Genomic DNA, 16,076 nt, shown 5'->3' on the forward strand with positions numbered 1-16,076 from the left:
CAAGTCAGTATGAAACCTTGGAGAGGTGACTGATGACCAGCTACCCTTCACTGACTAAGTTACAACTGCCTGTCGGTCTTGCAGATTTATTCTGTATAACTGCAAGATCAGACCATATATGACAGAGTACGCAACACAACTCCTGGTTCAGTAATCATGTCTGGACTTCTGGAACTCTCTACTGGCAGGAGTACCTGCATGTGTTACCAACCTACTGCAGATAATGCAAAATCAGGAGCATGTCTGATGTTCAATGTCACTCCTCTTTTCAGTTTGCTACACTCAATGGATCCCTTTAGCAGTATACTTCTGGGTGGCATCAAATCTCAGTCCATATTTGTTTTCATGTGTCGCTCCAAATTAGTGCAATGAGCTGCCAACCTCCATCCGAACTGCTCACTCCCTCATTGTGTTTAAGAAAATACTGTAACTGAATACCCTTGTTATGTGAATATCAGTCTAACTGATAACGGCTTTGATAAGTTCTTGCAACTAAGGAAAAATTAACTAGTTTTGTGTTCTGTTTGGTTTAGAGCTCTTTACTTCTGATGATAAATAGTGTAACCTTGTCTTGTAAACCCCCAGACTGATGTTTACTAAATTATGTTGATCTCTTTTGTATGTCGCTTTGGACAAAAGCAGACTAATGTAAATGTTTCAGGCCCCACAAAATGACTTTACTTGTACACTTCGTTGGAATATCTTAAAAGGTGAAAAACAGCAAATTAAATAAAGTCCACTGTCTTGATGTACAACAAAGTGGTCATTGCACAACTTTGTTTGGCTTTCAGTGGCACATAAGGGACTTACTTTGCTGAAATGCCAGACTTGACAGAGTTACAGAAAGTGAGCTGCTGTCCCCTGTCTGCATTTGTGTTTATTAAAGATAAGCAAACATCTCTGTAAATTTTGAAGAGACCAAGAAGTGTCTGCAAGGACATTTAAACAAGCAGACCTCTTTCCTACTCTGGACACTATAATGCTTTGAAATATTCGGTGATGCATGTATTGGTTTGTGAAGTTTGTTATATTTGGCATCTGGTTATGGGTAAATGTTGACAAGCAGGATCAATGATCACAGATGAACCAGGAGCTTTTAAAATGCATACTGTATATATGTACTGATTTTAAGTATATTGGCTGTTTCACCATTACCATTATGTTGACAATTCTTGACTATGTAGTACTGTATGTTGACCAATGTTGAAGTTCTAAGTGATGTAAAAATAATTTAACATACTGGTGTCTGCCACTCTATGAGTAGAAAAGGAATAATGAAAGCCTTACACATTTTAATACTGTAAATGTGATTCTATGCTAATATCTCTTCATCTTTTAATGTTATTAAAACTGCTGTGCCAATGCTGCATGTTCCACTCTATTGCAAGGTACACTCCATTCAACTGTGCCAATCAACCTTACCAATGTTGTGTTTATCATATCGAACAATAATAAAGAACCTAAGGAAAATCCACAGGCAGTAATTTTTATGAATGTTTTGATTTAAAATGTTTTAAAAGGACTGAATAAATTAAGATCAAATTGAAGTGAGTCAATGCTGGTTCACTAGCCCCATCTACTGACAAAAATAACATGTTGTAATCACTAGGTGGAGGGATAGATTTGTTTAGATGTGGTAGCTAGCAGAATTTGACATGGTGCCATGAAAGTTTTTTAAACAACACTATCCCTGTACAACTAGTCAGAACATCTGAACAATTTTGACAAAAAACAGCATATGGTACATTGTGTTGAAACTGAATGTGATTTTTTTATAATCAGCCTGAAAATCCATAAAGTAATGGATTAAAAAATGTACAGCTTCTGCAAATGATTGAAATTATGACACTGAGGATCATTATTAATATTGTGACTATCAATTGACAAATGTGTACTGACAAAAAAAAAAATCACACAATTTCATGTTAGGAAAATCTGACTCATTAGTCAGGCTTCAGTGCTATGATTTTGTATTAATGCAGCACATTGCATTGATGATTCATTTCCTCCTGAAATTTAAGATTAAGTGTTTTTTGTGGAATTTGATGCAATTAAAAAAAAATAGTTTGAATATCCAAATCTGGCACTGAAGAAATATATATAATTTTCTGAGAATATTGGGAGATTGTTCAAATATTCTGCCTCGAGACAACCATTTCAATTCACTATAAAATGTCTAATTGCTGAAGCAGCTACAAAAAACTAACACACAGCCCACAATGCATAAAGTATTGCAATAACCTATAAGACAAAACTGACAGACACACATTGCAAGATGAACACTGAGCCAAGTCTAAATGTTTCTAGACGGTTTATAGTAAATCACATAGCTGGTTCTACTCCATCTGTAAGTGCCAAGTCCCCTCCAGTAAACACTGCTTCTCCACCACTTTTATCCTTATGATTATAAACCTAGCTAGTCACACCTAAATAAAACACTTTCCTGACTATTGGATGGATGGGACATGATCATGATTAGAGCAGTGTCTAAAGATCACTTTTATTAAATTGCACATTTGATATTTTACTGTAAAAGAGAAACTGTTTAGGTCACTAGGTGTAGTGACAATAACAAATTCAAAATAACACAAATAGAAACAAAAGATGCTGTTTTGGTGAAAATAAATAAATAAATAAATAAACCAAAATGCCAGTTTGAACAAGCGCTCTGAACAAGCCTGTAAATAACAACAGTTGAGACCAATAAGATCAATCTTACAGACAGTTTGCTCAAGAAAAGACTAATATCTTCAGTGATGTGCAGTAATGTGCAGTCTAATTCTGTGGTGTCCCATAACACCAACATAGACATAAGCACCACTGTGGAAAACAAACAGACCACTGCAAAGCACCAAAAACACAAGACCACAACCAACGTTTTTTATTTCACTAGGTACAAATACTGTATAAATACTCAATTACACCTCACAATTTTGGCACAAGTAGCATAGTCCCTTTAAAAATGTTTAATAGCAGTTTGTGAACTGTGCTATCAAAAGAATGTTGATATCCTGCGCAAATGATGTTGAACTCAATTACTTTGTTACATTACGGAAATAAACTCATAACAGAAAAGAAAGATAAAAGTGACATACATTATTAAATGTTTTTTCTACTGAAGACCCATTAGCTGATTTATTATTGACATAAGTGCTGTTCATAATGGGTGAGTATATAGCCTAGTGGGGACCTATGGAGGACTTAATCTGGTCTTGCATGTAGTGTTGGGCCCTCTGTCAGCATTGTCAGGAGAACAGTGACAAATTTGTTCTCACTTCTTTTAATGCTGGAACCCTTCAATGCTACATTTGTCGGGACAAATAAAATGTTGATTTCAATAATTAAACTAATATGGACATTATTTCATACTTGATGCACCAGTGTAGCAAACAGGACATAATACTGTAGTCTAGATTACAAGGCACATCCTGGCATTAAAACTGTGGCAAGCTGCGCAAGGAGCAACACGGATTTAAGCAGCTAAAAGGGTGATTTACAAGTCCTTAGTAGGGCTGCTTATTGGGAACAACTTCAGTCTTTTTAAACACTGTTCTCTGTAGACTTTCTTGGGGTTTCAATCTTATAATAATTTAATCTTCCATGACCCTCTATCCCCTGCTCTCTTATATAGCAGTCTATCAAATTCACAACTAAGTCACATAAGGATGTACATTTACAAAGAATGATGGTTATTTGACAAAACAGAGCATACCTATGGGCATTCTGTATATGATTATTAGCTCATCGATGCATGATTCTGTTCCAATGAGCCCTGACCATAGGTAATTAATTACAGTGCTCCCTATAAGACCACTTTAGCCCTACCACAATCTTGCCTCTTCATACTTGCTCGTTTACTCTGTATACACTTGTCTTGAACATACAGCTATGCATACTAATTTATGAGCATCATACATATCACGCAAACTTTTTATTAAACAATAAGTTTGTACTTGTTTCAATTAAGATTTGCAGCATGTTGGTCATAAGTACTACTTTAGGTTTATGAAAGTTTCCTTGATTTATTAAAAAAATGCTTTCTGACTTACTGTCTTTTTAAGTATTTAAATGGAATTTTAAAATAAATTTAAGCTAGTATGTGGATAGTAGTAGGGTGCTGTACCATTAATACATTAATTTTAGTACATTAATTTTATTTTAATTCTTTTCATTTTTATTACTATTTAATTTAATATTGTTTCTTTGTATCAGTATACTGCTGCTGGATTATGTGAATTTCCCCTTGGGATTAATAAAGTATCTATCTATCTATCTATCTATCTACCATGTTAGCCATTATGAATGAAATGTGAACTCAAGCAAAATGACATAATTTATTGGCTAGCTAAAAAGATTACAACATGTAAGCTTTTGAGGCAACTCAGGCCCCGTCCTCTGGCAAGATGTAATTAATTGATTACATCTTGTCTGAAGCAGATGTTTGCATATTGTAATCTTTTTAGTTAGCCAATAAAAGTTGTCATTTTGCTTGCCTTCTCATTTCAGCTAATATGTGGCTAATACTGTTCTTTTTATCTTTAGGACATGGGCCACTGATGAACAGAGTGACTGGTTCAAACAAGCTCTGCTTCAATCAGTCACATGTTTAACATATAGTATAAAATTCTTAACTTTGTCTCTATTTTTCCTGAATTAAAGGCAACTTACCTCTCCATATCCACAGACCACTATTTGTTTTCCCCCAAACATAACGTCAGTGGTTCTCTTCAATCTAGGAAGAAAGCATTAATTGGGCAAACCCTTCTTTATTTTTAAGTTAAACGTATACAAAATACAACAACTAAATAAATAGGTTAAAGTCTCACAGTAATTCTAAGATCTTCAAAGTCAATGAAATGTATTTTTCTATGTGTTACGCTGCTACTTTTTTGCCCATCATTTTTCAGAATCTCTCCTAAGTGTATTGAGTGTTTTTTAAACTATGATATAACAAAATATACCTGGAGCTTTTATGCAAGAAATTCATGCAACTCCAGTAATGGCAGTACTTAATAAAAAGAAGTGGTTTGTCATCTAAAAAAGAAGGACACATAAAAGTGACACACTCCTTACCCATCCAAGATAGATTCTCTGCAGCAGTATAAGTTGTCGAACTTCTGCTTGGTAACAGAGTCATTCACGTTCATTGCAGGTACGCACAATTTCCCAGCCTTAGACAACTGATACAACCTAAAATTATAATTACACTGAAGATATAATAATCATTGAGAACAAATATCTCTCTACGTTGTTTTTACTTGTACTATTTGTTAGTCTAAATGACCAAGAAAACCTCTTTGATGATAAAGTGCTTGAGAATGCTACTTACATCATTAGTATTTTTTTTTTGTTTTGTTTGAGTCAAAGTACAATATTTTTTTACTTCAACAGTACAGAATATACCTCATTTGAGCACCTACAAAAACATAGCATTCTTTATTTTCATCTGAGAGTGAATCATACATCAGTTTGCCTTTCTATATTCTCAGACAAATAACATGGGATGTAAAATACAAAGATGTGTCTGTATATGTATTACTCCCTTGATAGTCCTATCTATTTATGTCCAAAAGGTGCCTACATGGCCCTGAGCATCAGTGATCACAAAGTTTCCTCTGCGACATATATACCCTTATATAGATGATTGACTGTTAAGAACATGTTACAAGACCAAGTAAAATGCAAATCAACAGTGAAAATGTTTTGCTAAATAGATTATGAGTTGGAAGCAGTCCTAAAGTACCTTCTTCATAATGAACCATGTGCTGTGACGCAAAGGTAAGACTATCACTCAAAAAGCAGTACTAAAAAACCCAGAACTAGCAATAACAGAAAAAGAAAACTCACCATATGTAGCTTGAGCAACAACTCAAGAAAACAAAGTGAATGTTACAACATAGTAGATGGAGCTACTGTAAACTTTATTAACGTTAATAACTTTATATATTGTGGTGGATGTGGAAACATGCTGTACCAATAGATGCTCCCGAACCTGACCTGACCTGACCTGTGGCACCATTTTGTTATTGGGGTTAGCCACTATTTTGTTGTCCCATTATAAGAGACACATTAGTTTCTGATTGTGGAGTGTGGCTCCCTTGGGATCACAACCTGTGATGTCACACACATTCAATGATTTATAAGCTGGAAGCTCAGCAGTTAATTCTTTGAAATGTATGGATAATAATGAAAAATCTTTCAATCTTGTTATTAAGTTTCGCTTTTTACATTTCCTGAATTTATTGGCTGTTTTCTCTCAATGATGATTTTTTGTGACATTTTGGGGGTAATGTCTCAATTCTTTGATCTCCCAGTTATTATTTTGCATATGATTTAGTCACCCAATCATTTCTCTAAAATTCTCTTCTTCCACAGGTACGTAGTGATACAATATACAGTATGTACCTCAGGAATTTAGAGAGAGGGTTTTGAATTAGGTTTATCAAGATAAATTTCTGGGACACACTGGAATAAAACAAACTTCAGAAATATTAGAAGAATATTTTTGGAGGAAAATTATGGCTATTAATGTTCATAATGATGTTTTGGCTTATGTTGTTTGTGCTAGACCAAAAAGTCTCCTCTGGGCTTACCAAATGATTTATTACAACCACTTCCTCCAGCTAAAAGACCTAGGGAATCTATTAGTATGGATTTTATCACTTATCCTCCACCTTTCCAAAAATGTACCGCAATATTATTCATCATGATCATTTCTCTAACTAAATGCACTTATTTTGTCCCACTAAAGAGGTTATCAACAGCTAAGGCATTTGCAAATACAGTATATTCATATCTGAAAGTTTGTGACTACATGGTTCCTCCAAACATATTATATCAGACAGAGGTCTTCAGTTTATTTCTCCAATTTGGCATTTCTTTAGTGCTAAAGTTGGGTTTACATTTAATTTGCCTTCAGGTTATCAAATGGACAGACGGAAAGGATACAAATAGATTTGGAGAAATCTTTGCTGTGGATACTTTCCAAGAATATTGGTGTTCATTGTTACCATTCTTAGACTTTTCATGTAATGCTCTGTACCATTCTTCAACAAAGATGTCTCCCTTTGAATGTTTGTATGAATTTAACTGCCCTACTTAAACTAGACTGTGTGTCTGCTTCTGTACCTAGTCTCAAGAAATATCTTTCTAAACCACATAATACTCGGAAGCTAGTCCAGGAGAACCTGTAAAAAGCAAAATCATCTGCACACTGCAAGTGTGACAAGTGACCAGTCCTCAAAATCAAAACTTGTGACAAACATACTCCAGCTATTAGTCCACTAAAAATAAGAGACCTCTTTCATGCATAATAAGCATGATGAAATGCTGTCTCATTATTCCAACTGACCATAAAATTACCTGTATTTGATATACTTTGAGTTTCTCACTTATTCAAGTATTTTATTTATTTTTCCCTGTTACTTACACAATTCTTATTTTTGTGGCTTAACTAAAAGAATGCTTGCTGTAGTACTTTGCAACAGGGTTTTACAAATATGGGACTATTATGTTCCAGCCAGGGTCTCATTCCAGGTTTAAATATTTTTTTCCTTTGATTTAACTTTTTTGGTGTCTTTTGAATATTATTTTGTACATTGTATTTATTATTTTTTTGTTTTGTTCTGTGCTTTATTTATTTAATATTGCATTGTTTATTAATTATTGTGCTACATTGCATTTTGACAATATGTATTTGTTCTCTACTCTGTTTCCTTTATGTGATGTCTCAAGGGGTGCAACCACCTAATGCTGTAGCTGGGAGACCACCCCCAGCAGTATTTAAAGAGAAACAGCTGATAACATGACCTCTTTGATACTACATCGTTCCTTTCTTTTTTGGTTTGTGCTTGTTTCTGGATTTGGATTTTCTGGTTCAACTCCTGCGATTGTTACATTGTATTTCTTCTGGTTTGTGTTGTTGAGTTTGTTTTATTTTTGCTCAGTGCACAGCTCCTCTCTTTCTTTTGCTATGTTTAATGTCATTCTATAAATAAAATATTTTAAAATATTAAATGGAATACAACTGTTTTGTGTTGGGATCATCTGTATTTTTTAAGGCTTCATCTCCGCCTGTGAGGGCATTTTGACATTTAAAGCCATAACACCATTTTGGGGCCTTTTAGGCTATGTTTGGAGGCATACTCTGATGGTGCTGACCTGTTGTGCAGTTGTGGAGCAAAGTTCCATGTTGTTTTTGAGGCACCTATCATGCGAATTGGTGACCCTCACAAACTTGTCTTCTGATTGGGTTGTGACTTTGGGTTGGCCAGATGTCTTCCTATTAGAGTTTTTTTTTTGGTTTTTTTTTACAGTTTTCAGTTCCTGTTTTCCTGCCATTATCACTCGAATATTGTCCGAGTAGTATTTCAAAAGGATGTAGTGACACAGTCTGTTCCAACTCTGCTTTAAGACAGACAGAGGGTTTTCAAGTAATAAACAAAAAATGGGACACCTGGGCAAATTGTTTACTTCAACTTGCAAGGCTTAATTCACTTTAATTGCTGCAGCACAACTGTAGGTTGTAACCTATTAGTTGTTCCCTGAAGAAGGACCATTTGTAATATTCTGATATTTTCCTTTTTTCAGTTTTTACTAACAAACTTTAAATTTAACCCTCTGGCAGTTTACTGCTTACCTTTTCACCATTTTAGATCATTGTATTTCAACTGATTAAAGTTGTAGAAAAACTAGAAAAACTGAGGTATTCCAATACTTTTGACCGGTAATATTACAAAAGTAATGTGAGATTTTTTCATGCCTGTTTTTGATACTGTTTTGATCCCATGTTCTCCAGTACAGGTCATCATAGACACTATATCAAAAACATTATCACCATTCTGCATGAAAACCTGAGGTTATTTTTTTTTCTCAGGTATCACTACAAATTGCGTAGATTAAAGAACATCTATAAAAAAAAAGGTATCATTTGGATAGAGTATTTCCATCTATGTGTGTTCCTGCCCTGTGCCCTAGGATTGCTGGGATATTACTCTCCAGCTGCCCCATGACCCTGAGCTGGATAAGCGGGTTAGGAAGATGGAAGGATAGATGGATATTCCTTTAAGAAAATTACTTAAAAATAAATAAACAAATAAACAACACCATAGATCTGTGTATTTCTACATGCATTTTGCATGTTATCCGCTGTGTCTGATGCTAGTTTGTGGGTTTAATGTAATTATTTCATTTGTAATAGCAAATAGAATTGGGGATTTATAGTGGAAATTCACTTTCCACAAACTGAGTTGAACAAGTCTGCTTCTCTTTTAATGTCACAAGATAGCCAGTCTTGTAAGAGTATTCTACCATATACTGTTGCTTCTGAACTCTAAAATAGCTGGCTGGGCCAGTATTTTTTACTTGACCATTTGACAGACACTGAAAAAACCACTAAGACATCAAAAAATGATGTGTGTAATAAATAAAAATAAACAGATAAAAGAGAATTTTCCCATACCACAGCTCAATACTTGATCTTAAGGATGGAAATACATATTGCAGTCCCAGTAGAAGAAAATTAAGTCTTTTGTAGCAGCCTCAAACTAGGAAAATGAATGACGAAAAATTTCTTTTTGGAGCACTATCACAGAATATCCCATAAAGCAGTTACAACACTAACATTAATAACTTAATTACAGTATGATATAACTACAGAGAACTTATTGCAGTGGTCTTCAAATTTCCTTATGCTACAACATTTTAATGATTACCTGTGAACTCCTGTAACACTCTCTTCAACAATGCCCCTTATCTTCTTAAAGACATTTGGGTATTTCTTATATACCCAGTGTGTCAAATCTCCCCCATCATCCAGGATCTGCCAAGAATAATAATAATAAAAAAAATGAGACAGCAGCATTTTTGTTCATTTAACCTTGAACTAGAAAAGAAAATGAAAGGCTTTCACTATAATTATTTTTTGACAGCTGCTTTACCTTCTAGAAACATACAGGATATTTCAAGGACAAGCAGTAGGGAACTGGAAAATGCAAAGCGCTCATTCCATGCACACAAAGCCTAGGATAATCAATGACCACTTTATTAGGGAAATCTTTTTGTTAACAATAACAGCCTACTCCCCAAAACAGCTATCATGTAGCTGCAACTGAACATATAGTATGCAGACGTGGTCAAGATGTTGAGTTGTTGTTTGACCAAATGTCTAGTGTGTGAAAGTTCTGTGGGCAAGAAAAACCGTTGGATGTGTGCCACTTTCTGGCCACAGCACGATCTCAAGCTGGTTAATGAACAAAACTGTGACTTTTGTTTTCTCCAAAAAGCCAGCACCATCCCCAGATATCAATTTAAGATCAAGTGGAGAATGAATGTGTCACTGAAAAATATGCAGGAACGGTACGATAAAATGTAGGCACTAAGAACCAAAATCCCTACGGTAGTCCACCAACTTACTGAATACATACCCTGTGGGAAAAATCAGTTCCTGCCTGGTATTAGATTGATACACCTTATAAAGTGGCCACAGAGTGTACACTAATTTAATGTATTATATTTACAGATCAAATTTCGTTAGAATGAAGTGCTCATTACCAAAAAAATAAATTGCTGTAACAGATATTTCGTTATAATGGAACTGCCATAATAGGCAATCAGTATTATTAGACATTGAGGTCCAGGGAAGTGGAGGGGAGACGAGTTCCCCTCAGTGTCAGAAACACACGCTGTTTGAGTTACATAAATGGCGCCCTTTGGTGTCCATAATTCGCGCCCTTAACTTTCATAAATGGTGCCCCTCGTGTGACGTTGCTTAATGGATTGAATGACTCTTTGGCTGCCATCTGCTCTTTTGTGAGTCACCTTTGACATTAAAGAATCTTGATAAAAATTTCAAGAAAATGAAGATCAAATAAATAAGAATTGTTGCATGTATAAATATGCAAGCAAAAAGATGCATTCAAATACAAATTTAATTAACAGTTATCCTACCCTTAGATATGACAACAGTGCTTGCAGTCTGCAGTAACCCTTCTCAAGCTCATAGCTACAACAGTGTGACAACTATTGATTAAACCAAGTGACATAAGCATGAAATTTAATTGGCTGTTCAGTGGAGTTCCTGAATTTGGGCCAAGTACAGAAGAAATATGCATTTTTTCTGCTTTGTTATGAAAAAGTTGTTGTAAAGAATTTTGCAGCTAAAACAGACTTTGCTATAATGAGATTTTTTATTAACATTAGTTGTATAGAAAATTGGCCAGGACAAAAATCTCAGCAGGGCACAACTAAGATAAAAGGTCATTTACCTACATGATTGTTTCCAATAATTGAGGATAACTTTAATTATAAAAAATACTTAGTTTTGACATAGTTCATTTACCATATTAGGCTGCCAGCCTTCCATATTTACACAACGATCGATACACCACCAGAAATCATCTTCAGACTCTCCTTTCCAAGCGAAAACAGCAACACCTTTTTTTAAAAAATATAAATATATATAGCATCATGCAATGAACTCAAATTAAATCCCAGTCTTTACAGAACAATTTTCTGTTTTACCAATTCTTAACTCAAGACATACTTAAACTTCTACCTGAAACTTTTCACTAGAAGCTACTTAAAGGGATATTAAGCCTTCAGTTTTAGGTAGCCTTTTGAAAAATAGAAACCACATGAACAATGTTGTGGCGACAATAATGAAAAAAAATTGAACACTGACAAAAATGTATGTACAAAATTTAGCAAACATCAACAGATCTAATCTTTTTGTCATAAAAGCTGAAACAGATACAGCCTAATAATTTAACCAATGCACTAACTAGACCTTGCTCTGTAGTAATATGAAATCTGCAGCACTTAACTTCATCCACTTATTAGCACAAGTCACCAAGTTTTATTTGTGAATTTCCTCCAAGGAAAATAAATTTTTGTTTTTTTTGGATGAGTGCACCTATTTCACCAGAGAAGTACCTTTAACTCCATTTTAAATTATCATATGTACAGTAAGTGGTTCGGAACAGGACTTCCTTTGGATTCTTGAACACAATGACGTATGAGTCACTAAAGATACATGTTAACCAGGAGTGGCTATAAATGCATACTGACTAGGCTGTAAGTCTGGAAAAAATTATCTGCCTATGTGATGTAGTATTAAATTTATGGAACCAGCTTGTATAATAAGCGCATGTCAAAGATTGTGTCATTTAAAAAGATGTGGATTTTCAGAGCATCCTGTTGGACCATTTGTTGATTTCCAGTTTTGTGAAAGTAAAAAGAAGAAGACATCATGTAAATGAAATATTTTAAAATGTCTGAGAAATTAATAACTTATAATTGCTATGTCATTCTACCTTACTGCACAAGATTATAATTGCAAGTTTAATAATGTTACTGTTATGTTAGCTGTGTGTCTATCAGCAACTCCCAAATGTATATAGCTTAAAAAGACTCTTTTGTTAACAATAGGACATTTTAGCTAAACTATAATATTGGTGCCTTTAGTCATACAGTCGCTAGTTGTGTAAAAATTTGTTGGTTATTATTTAATAGAATTGTTAAAAACACTCATAAGATAATTGAGATATTTGCTATACATCACATTTTTCTACATAATCTCAGTCAACTTCAACAGCTTTTTACCAGGAGCAAGTAACTGTTTCTTGTACCAGTGATAATCCCGCACGTGCAGCCACTTCTACACTTCTACCATAACCTCATTATTACAACACAGTTATTTGCACACAATTCTGAGGGCTCAAAAGAAATGGAAATATATTATCACAACAGTAAATGTTCATTACTTATTTCTTTTTCACTAGAAGGAATGTAATAAAAACACATTGTATAATGCCTGGAAGGGATCTGTGGTATCCGGGGTAACCTTCTCCAGGCTGATCGTGAAGGCTGTCCTCCTGGCACTGCAAGAAATCTTTGCTTCAATTTGGGAGACTGGCATCATTCCAACTGACTGGAAAACAGGACTTCTCATCTAACTATCTGGAAAGGCAAGGGCGAGAGCCTGGATTGCAGCAACTACAGGGGGACAATACTGCTCTCGGTGCTGAGTAACATCCTTTCTAGGCTCATCCTCAATAGAATCTGTGATCACCTAATAGCGACTGGAGCAGTCTGGTTTCACACCTAAGAAGTCTACCATCGACCACATCCTGGCACTGAGGGTTCTATTGGAGCGCAAACGTGAATATCAGCAGAGTTTGTTTGAAGCCTTTGTTTATTTTCGTAAATTTAGCGTTCGACTCAGTTGATCGAGCTGCCCTGTGGGACATCTTGAGACTTTGTGAGATCCTCTCAGGGCTGATGGATATCATCAGTACACTGGTACTGAGAGTGTTTTGCAGAGTGGAGACAGAAGCTCTGCGTTTTTCCCAGTTGATTCTGGGGTTCATCAGGGGTGTGTTCTTGCTCCTACTCTGTTCAATGCTTGCATGCACTGGGTGTTGAGCAAGGTAGTGGGGTTCAGCTGTGATCTTCATGGAGTCAGTAGAGGTTCTGAGAGACTGAGCGAGAAGTCTGAGTGTCTGGGCGTGCGAGTGTGCTGGATAAAAACTTAGGCAAAGCCATTAGCAGTGTGTCTGTCTGCAGAGAGAGTGTCACCCTTGTCGAGAGGTTTATTTACCTCGGCAGTGACATTCATGTCTCTGGTGACTCTTCCTATGAAGTTAGTAGACAGACTGGGTGAGCATGGTGGTCATGAGGTCAATGGAAAGGGGTATGTGGCACTCCCAATATCTATGCAAAAGGACAAAGGTCCAAGTCTTTAGAGTCCTGGTGCTTCCTGTCTTGCTATATGGTTGCGAGACATTGATGCTATCCAGTGACCCGAGACAAACACTGGACTTCTTGGGTACTGTGTCTCTTTGGAGAATCTTTGGATACCGTTGGTTTGACTTTGTTTCGAATGGGCATGTTGCGCATTGAGTCACAAATGAGGCACATTACCTGCATTGTGAGGGAGTGTTACTTATGGCACTGTGGGCATGTGGCAAGATACTCCAAGCATGATCTGACTTGCAGGATCCTCATTTTTGAAGACCCAAGTGGCTGGACCAGGCCAAGATAACACTCATGTAACACCTGGATGAAACAAATAGAGGGTCATTTCTGGAGGGTGAGACTGGACCGAGCGTCTGCCTGTGGGGTTGCCAACCAGGATCCCGAGCTGTTTCGTCGAGTGGTGTGTGCAGCAACGCACTGTACCAGTGTATAGTCCCCAACCTATCTTGACCTGATTGTATAATGCATATTACCACACAAAGGAATTCTGAAGGCTGACTGTGCATGCATTTGGAAAATGATATAAATTCTTGCAGTAGGATGTGTGAAATTTCTTGTCACTAAAGCGTAAACCACAAGCTTTTCTGTTAATTTTAACTAAAGTATAGAAAGTTTTGCATGACACTTTGGGAAACCCACACATATTACCAGGGCATATTGTCTTCAGAACTTTGAAGGGTTCTGTGAAAGTTTTTTTTTTCTTTCCTGTCTCAACAGCAACTAAAATTTACAGTCCTTAGGGGTTGCTAGTGAAAGAGAAATATTTTTACATTGCACAATTGATTGGAGAAACCTACCTAGACTTTAAACTCAGGATTTTGTCTTGAACACTGGACTATATTAAAGGTTATTCAGGATGCAGTGATCATAATGTAATGAGTTTGAAAGTGTTATTGTTAGGTATACAATACAAAAATGAAAACTTTGATTTTAGTAAAGCAAATATTAAAAACAAAAAATTGAGACAAGGTCTTAACTGAGATAAAATTTTAGGAATGGAAACAGTTGAGAAGCAGGGGAGGTCAGTTTAAAATTATGCTTTATGTAATGCAGAACAAGTAGGTCCCTATTCCGAGAAGCCATAACATATTTAAGCAAAATTCTCCATAGTGAGTTAGGAACTGAACATGAATTTATGGAAGAAAAACGACTTTACAATAAGTACGCATTAAAACAACTCAGGTTCTATCCTTTGTGTCTATGAGTACATAGGAGCAAAAATACAAAAACAAATTACAAATGCTAAAGGGGAATTTTAAAGATGAATGCTGCTGAAAATGTAAATGTCAATCACAAGGATTTTCAGTATTTCTGCATAAAGGTAACATTCAAGAAGTAATGAAAACGAAAGCCAGCAAGGACAGACTCTGTAAAACAGATTGGCCAGGGAGGAACCTATGAATAGGCAAGCCATAATTCTAAGACCAGGAAAATGAATCCCCATTATCATCCATGCATAATAACATACTACTTACAATGTAAACAAGCAATAAATCTTTGCAACACATTTACAAAAGTTAAAGAAAATTAGAAACTTGTGTCCAAAATGGTAATATCTGAGAATATTTAGTGACTACTCTTCAGATTGCAAAATCAACAGCAACAGATGTACACATTGAGTAAGCCAATATCATACCAGCAGTTCCAACAGATATATAAACTGTCAGACTACAGCAAGTTATGGGATGCAGAGATAATTGCTCATAAACTGCTCACAGTTACACAGCAGGCACTTCATAATAGCAAAATAAATTGTCACACATTTTGTGTCATGAACACTATTTAGTATATTATGGTAGATAAGGTAAAATATTTTCAAACAATTCACAATAAAAACATTACTGAAAAATATACTGTAACAGGGCATATGAAAGACTGTCTAGGTTAACTGATACAAGTCAAAGTTTTATTTTTTTTTGAGATTTGTTATTTTAAGAAATTGTCTCATGTCGAAAGAGAAATTCTTATGTGAAAGAATTTGTGCTATGGGTCACTAATGTCTTTTTGTTGTTTAGCCTAGTATCTGAACTTAATTGTTTACTAAGTAAAAGTTCACATCTGAAAAGGTGTTAACCTGACTTATTATTAAAGGAACAGTTTTTCAGAGCTGGTGGGTGGCACTAGAAAAAGGCATGATAATCTTTGAAGTTTGGTGAACCTGGTGGAAAAGATAAACATTGCCAGCAATAGTGGGACTTCAGGATCCTGCCACATGCAACTAAGATGACTGGGAGCACAGAAGCAGCTAGCTGAGTCACTTGGTACTAGTGAATGTCAGTCTGATGTAAAGCTGCAAAGTCTGTTAAGGATTTCTCCAGCTC

At 35.6% G+C, this 16,076-nt stretch overlaps 1 protein-coding gene across 2 annotated transcripts in view; it reads right to left on the reverse strand.

Annotated features, from left to right (window-relative positions):
- The window catches only part of ahcyl1 (adenosylhomocysteinase-like 1), a 119,455-nt gene that overhangs the window by 17,358 nt on the left and 86,021 nt on the right, over positions 1 to 16,076 (reverse strand). For both annotated transcript variants that reach the window (XM_039748543.1, XM_039748544.1), the window contains exons 6-9: positions 11,339 to 11,433; positions 9,714 to 9,820; positions 5,074 to 5,190; positions 4,669 to 4,732 (exon numbers count right to left, since the gene is read on the reverse strand). In XM_039748543.1, coding sequence (XP_039604477.1) covers positions 4,669 to 4,732; positions 5,074 to 5,190; positions 9,714 to 9,820; positions 11,339 to 11,433 — 383 coding nt within the window. The remainder of the gene's footprint in view (positions 1 to 4,668; positions 4,733 to 5,073; positions 5,191 to 9,713; positions 9,821 to 11,338; positions 11,434 to 16,076) is intronic.

Source organism: Polypterus senegalus, chromosome 3 (assembly GCF_016835505.1).
Source record: "Polypterus senegalus isolate Bchr_013 chromosome 3, ASM1683550v1, whole genome shotgun sequence".
Lineage (NCBI taxonomy): Eukaryota > Metazoa > Chordata > Cladistia > Polypteriformes > Polypteridae > Polypterus > Polypterus senegalus.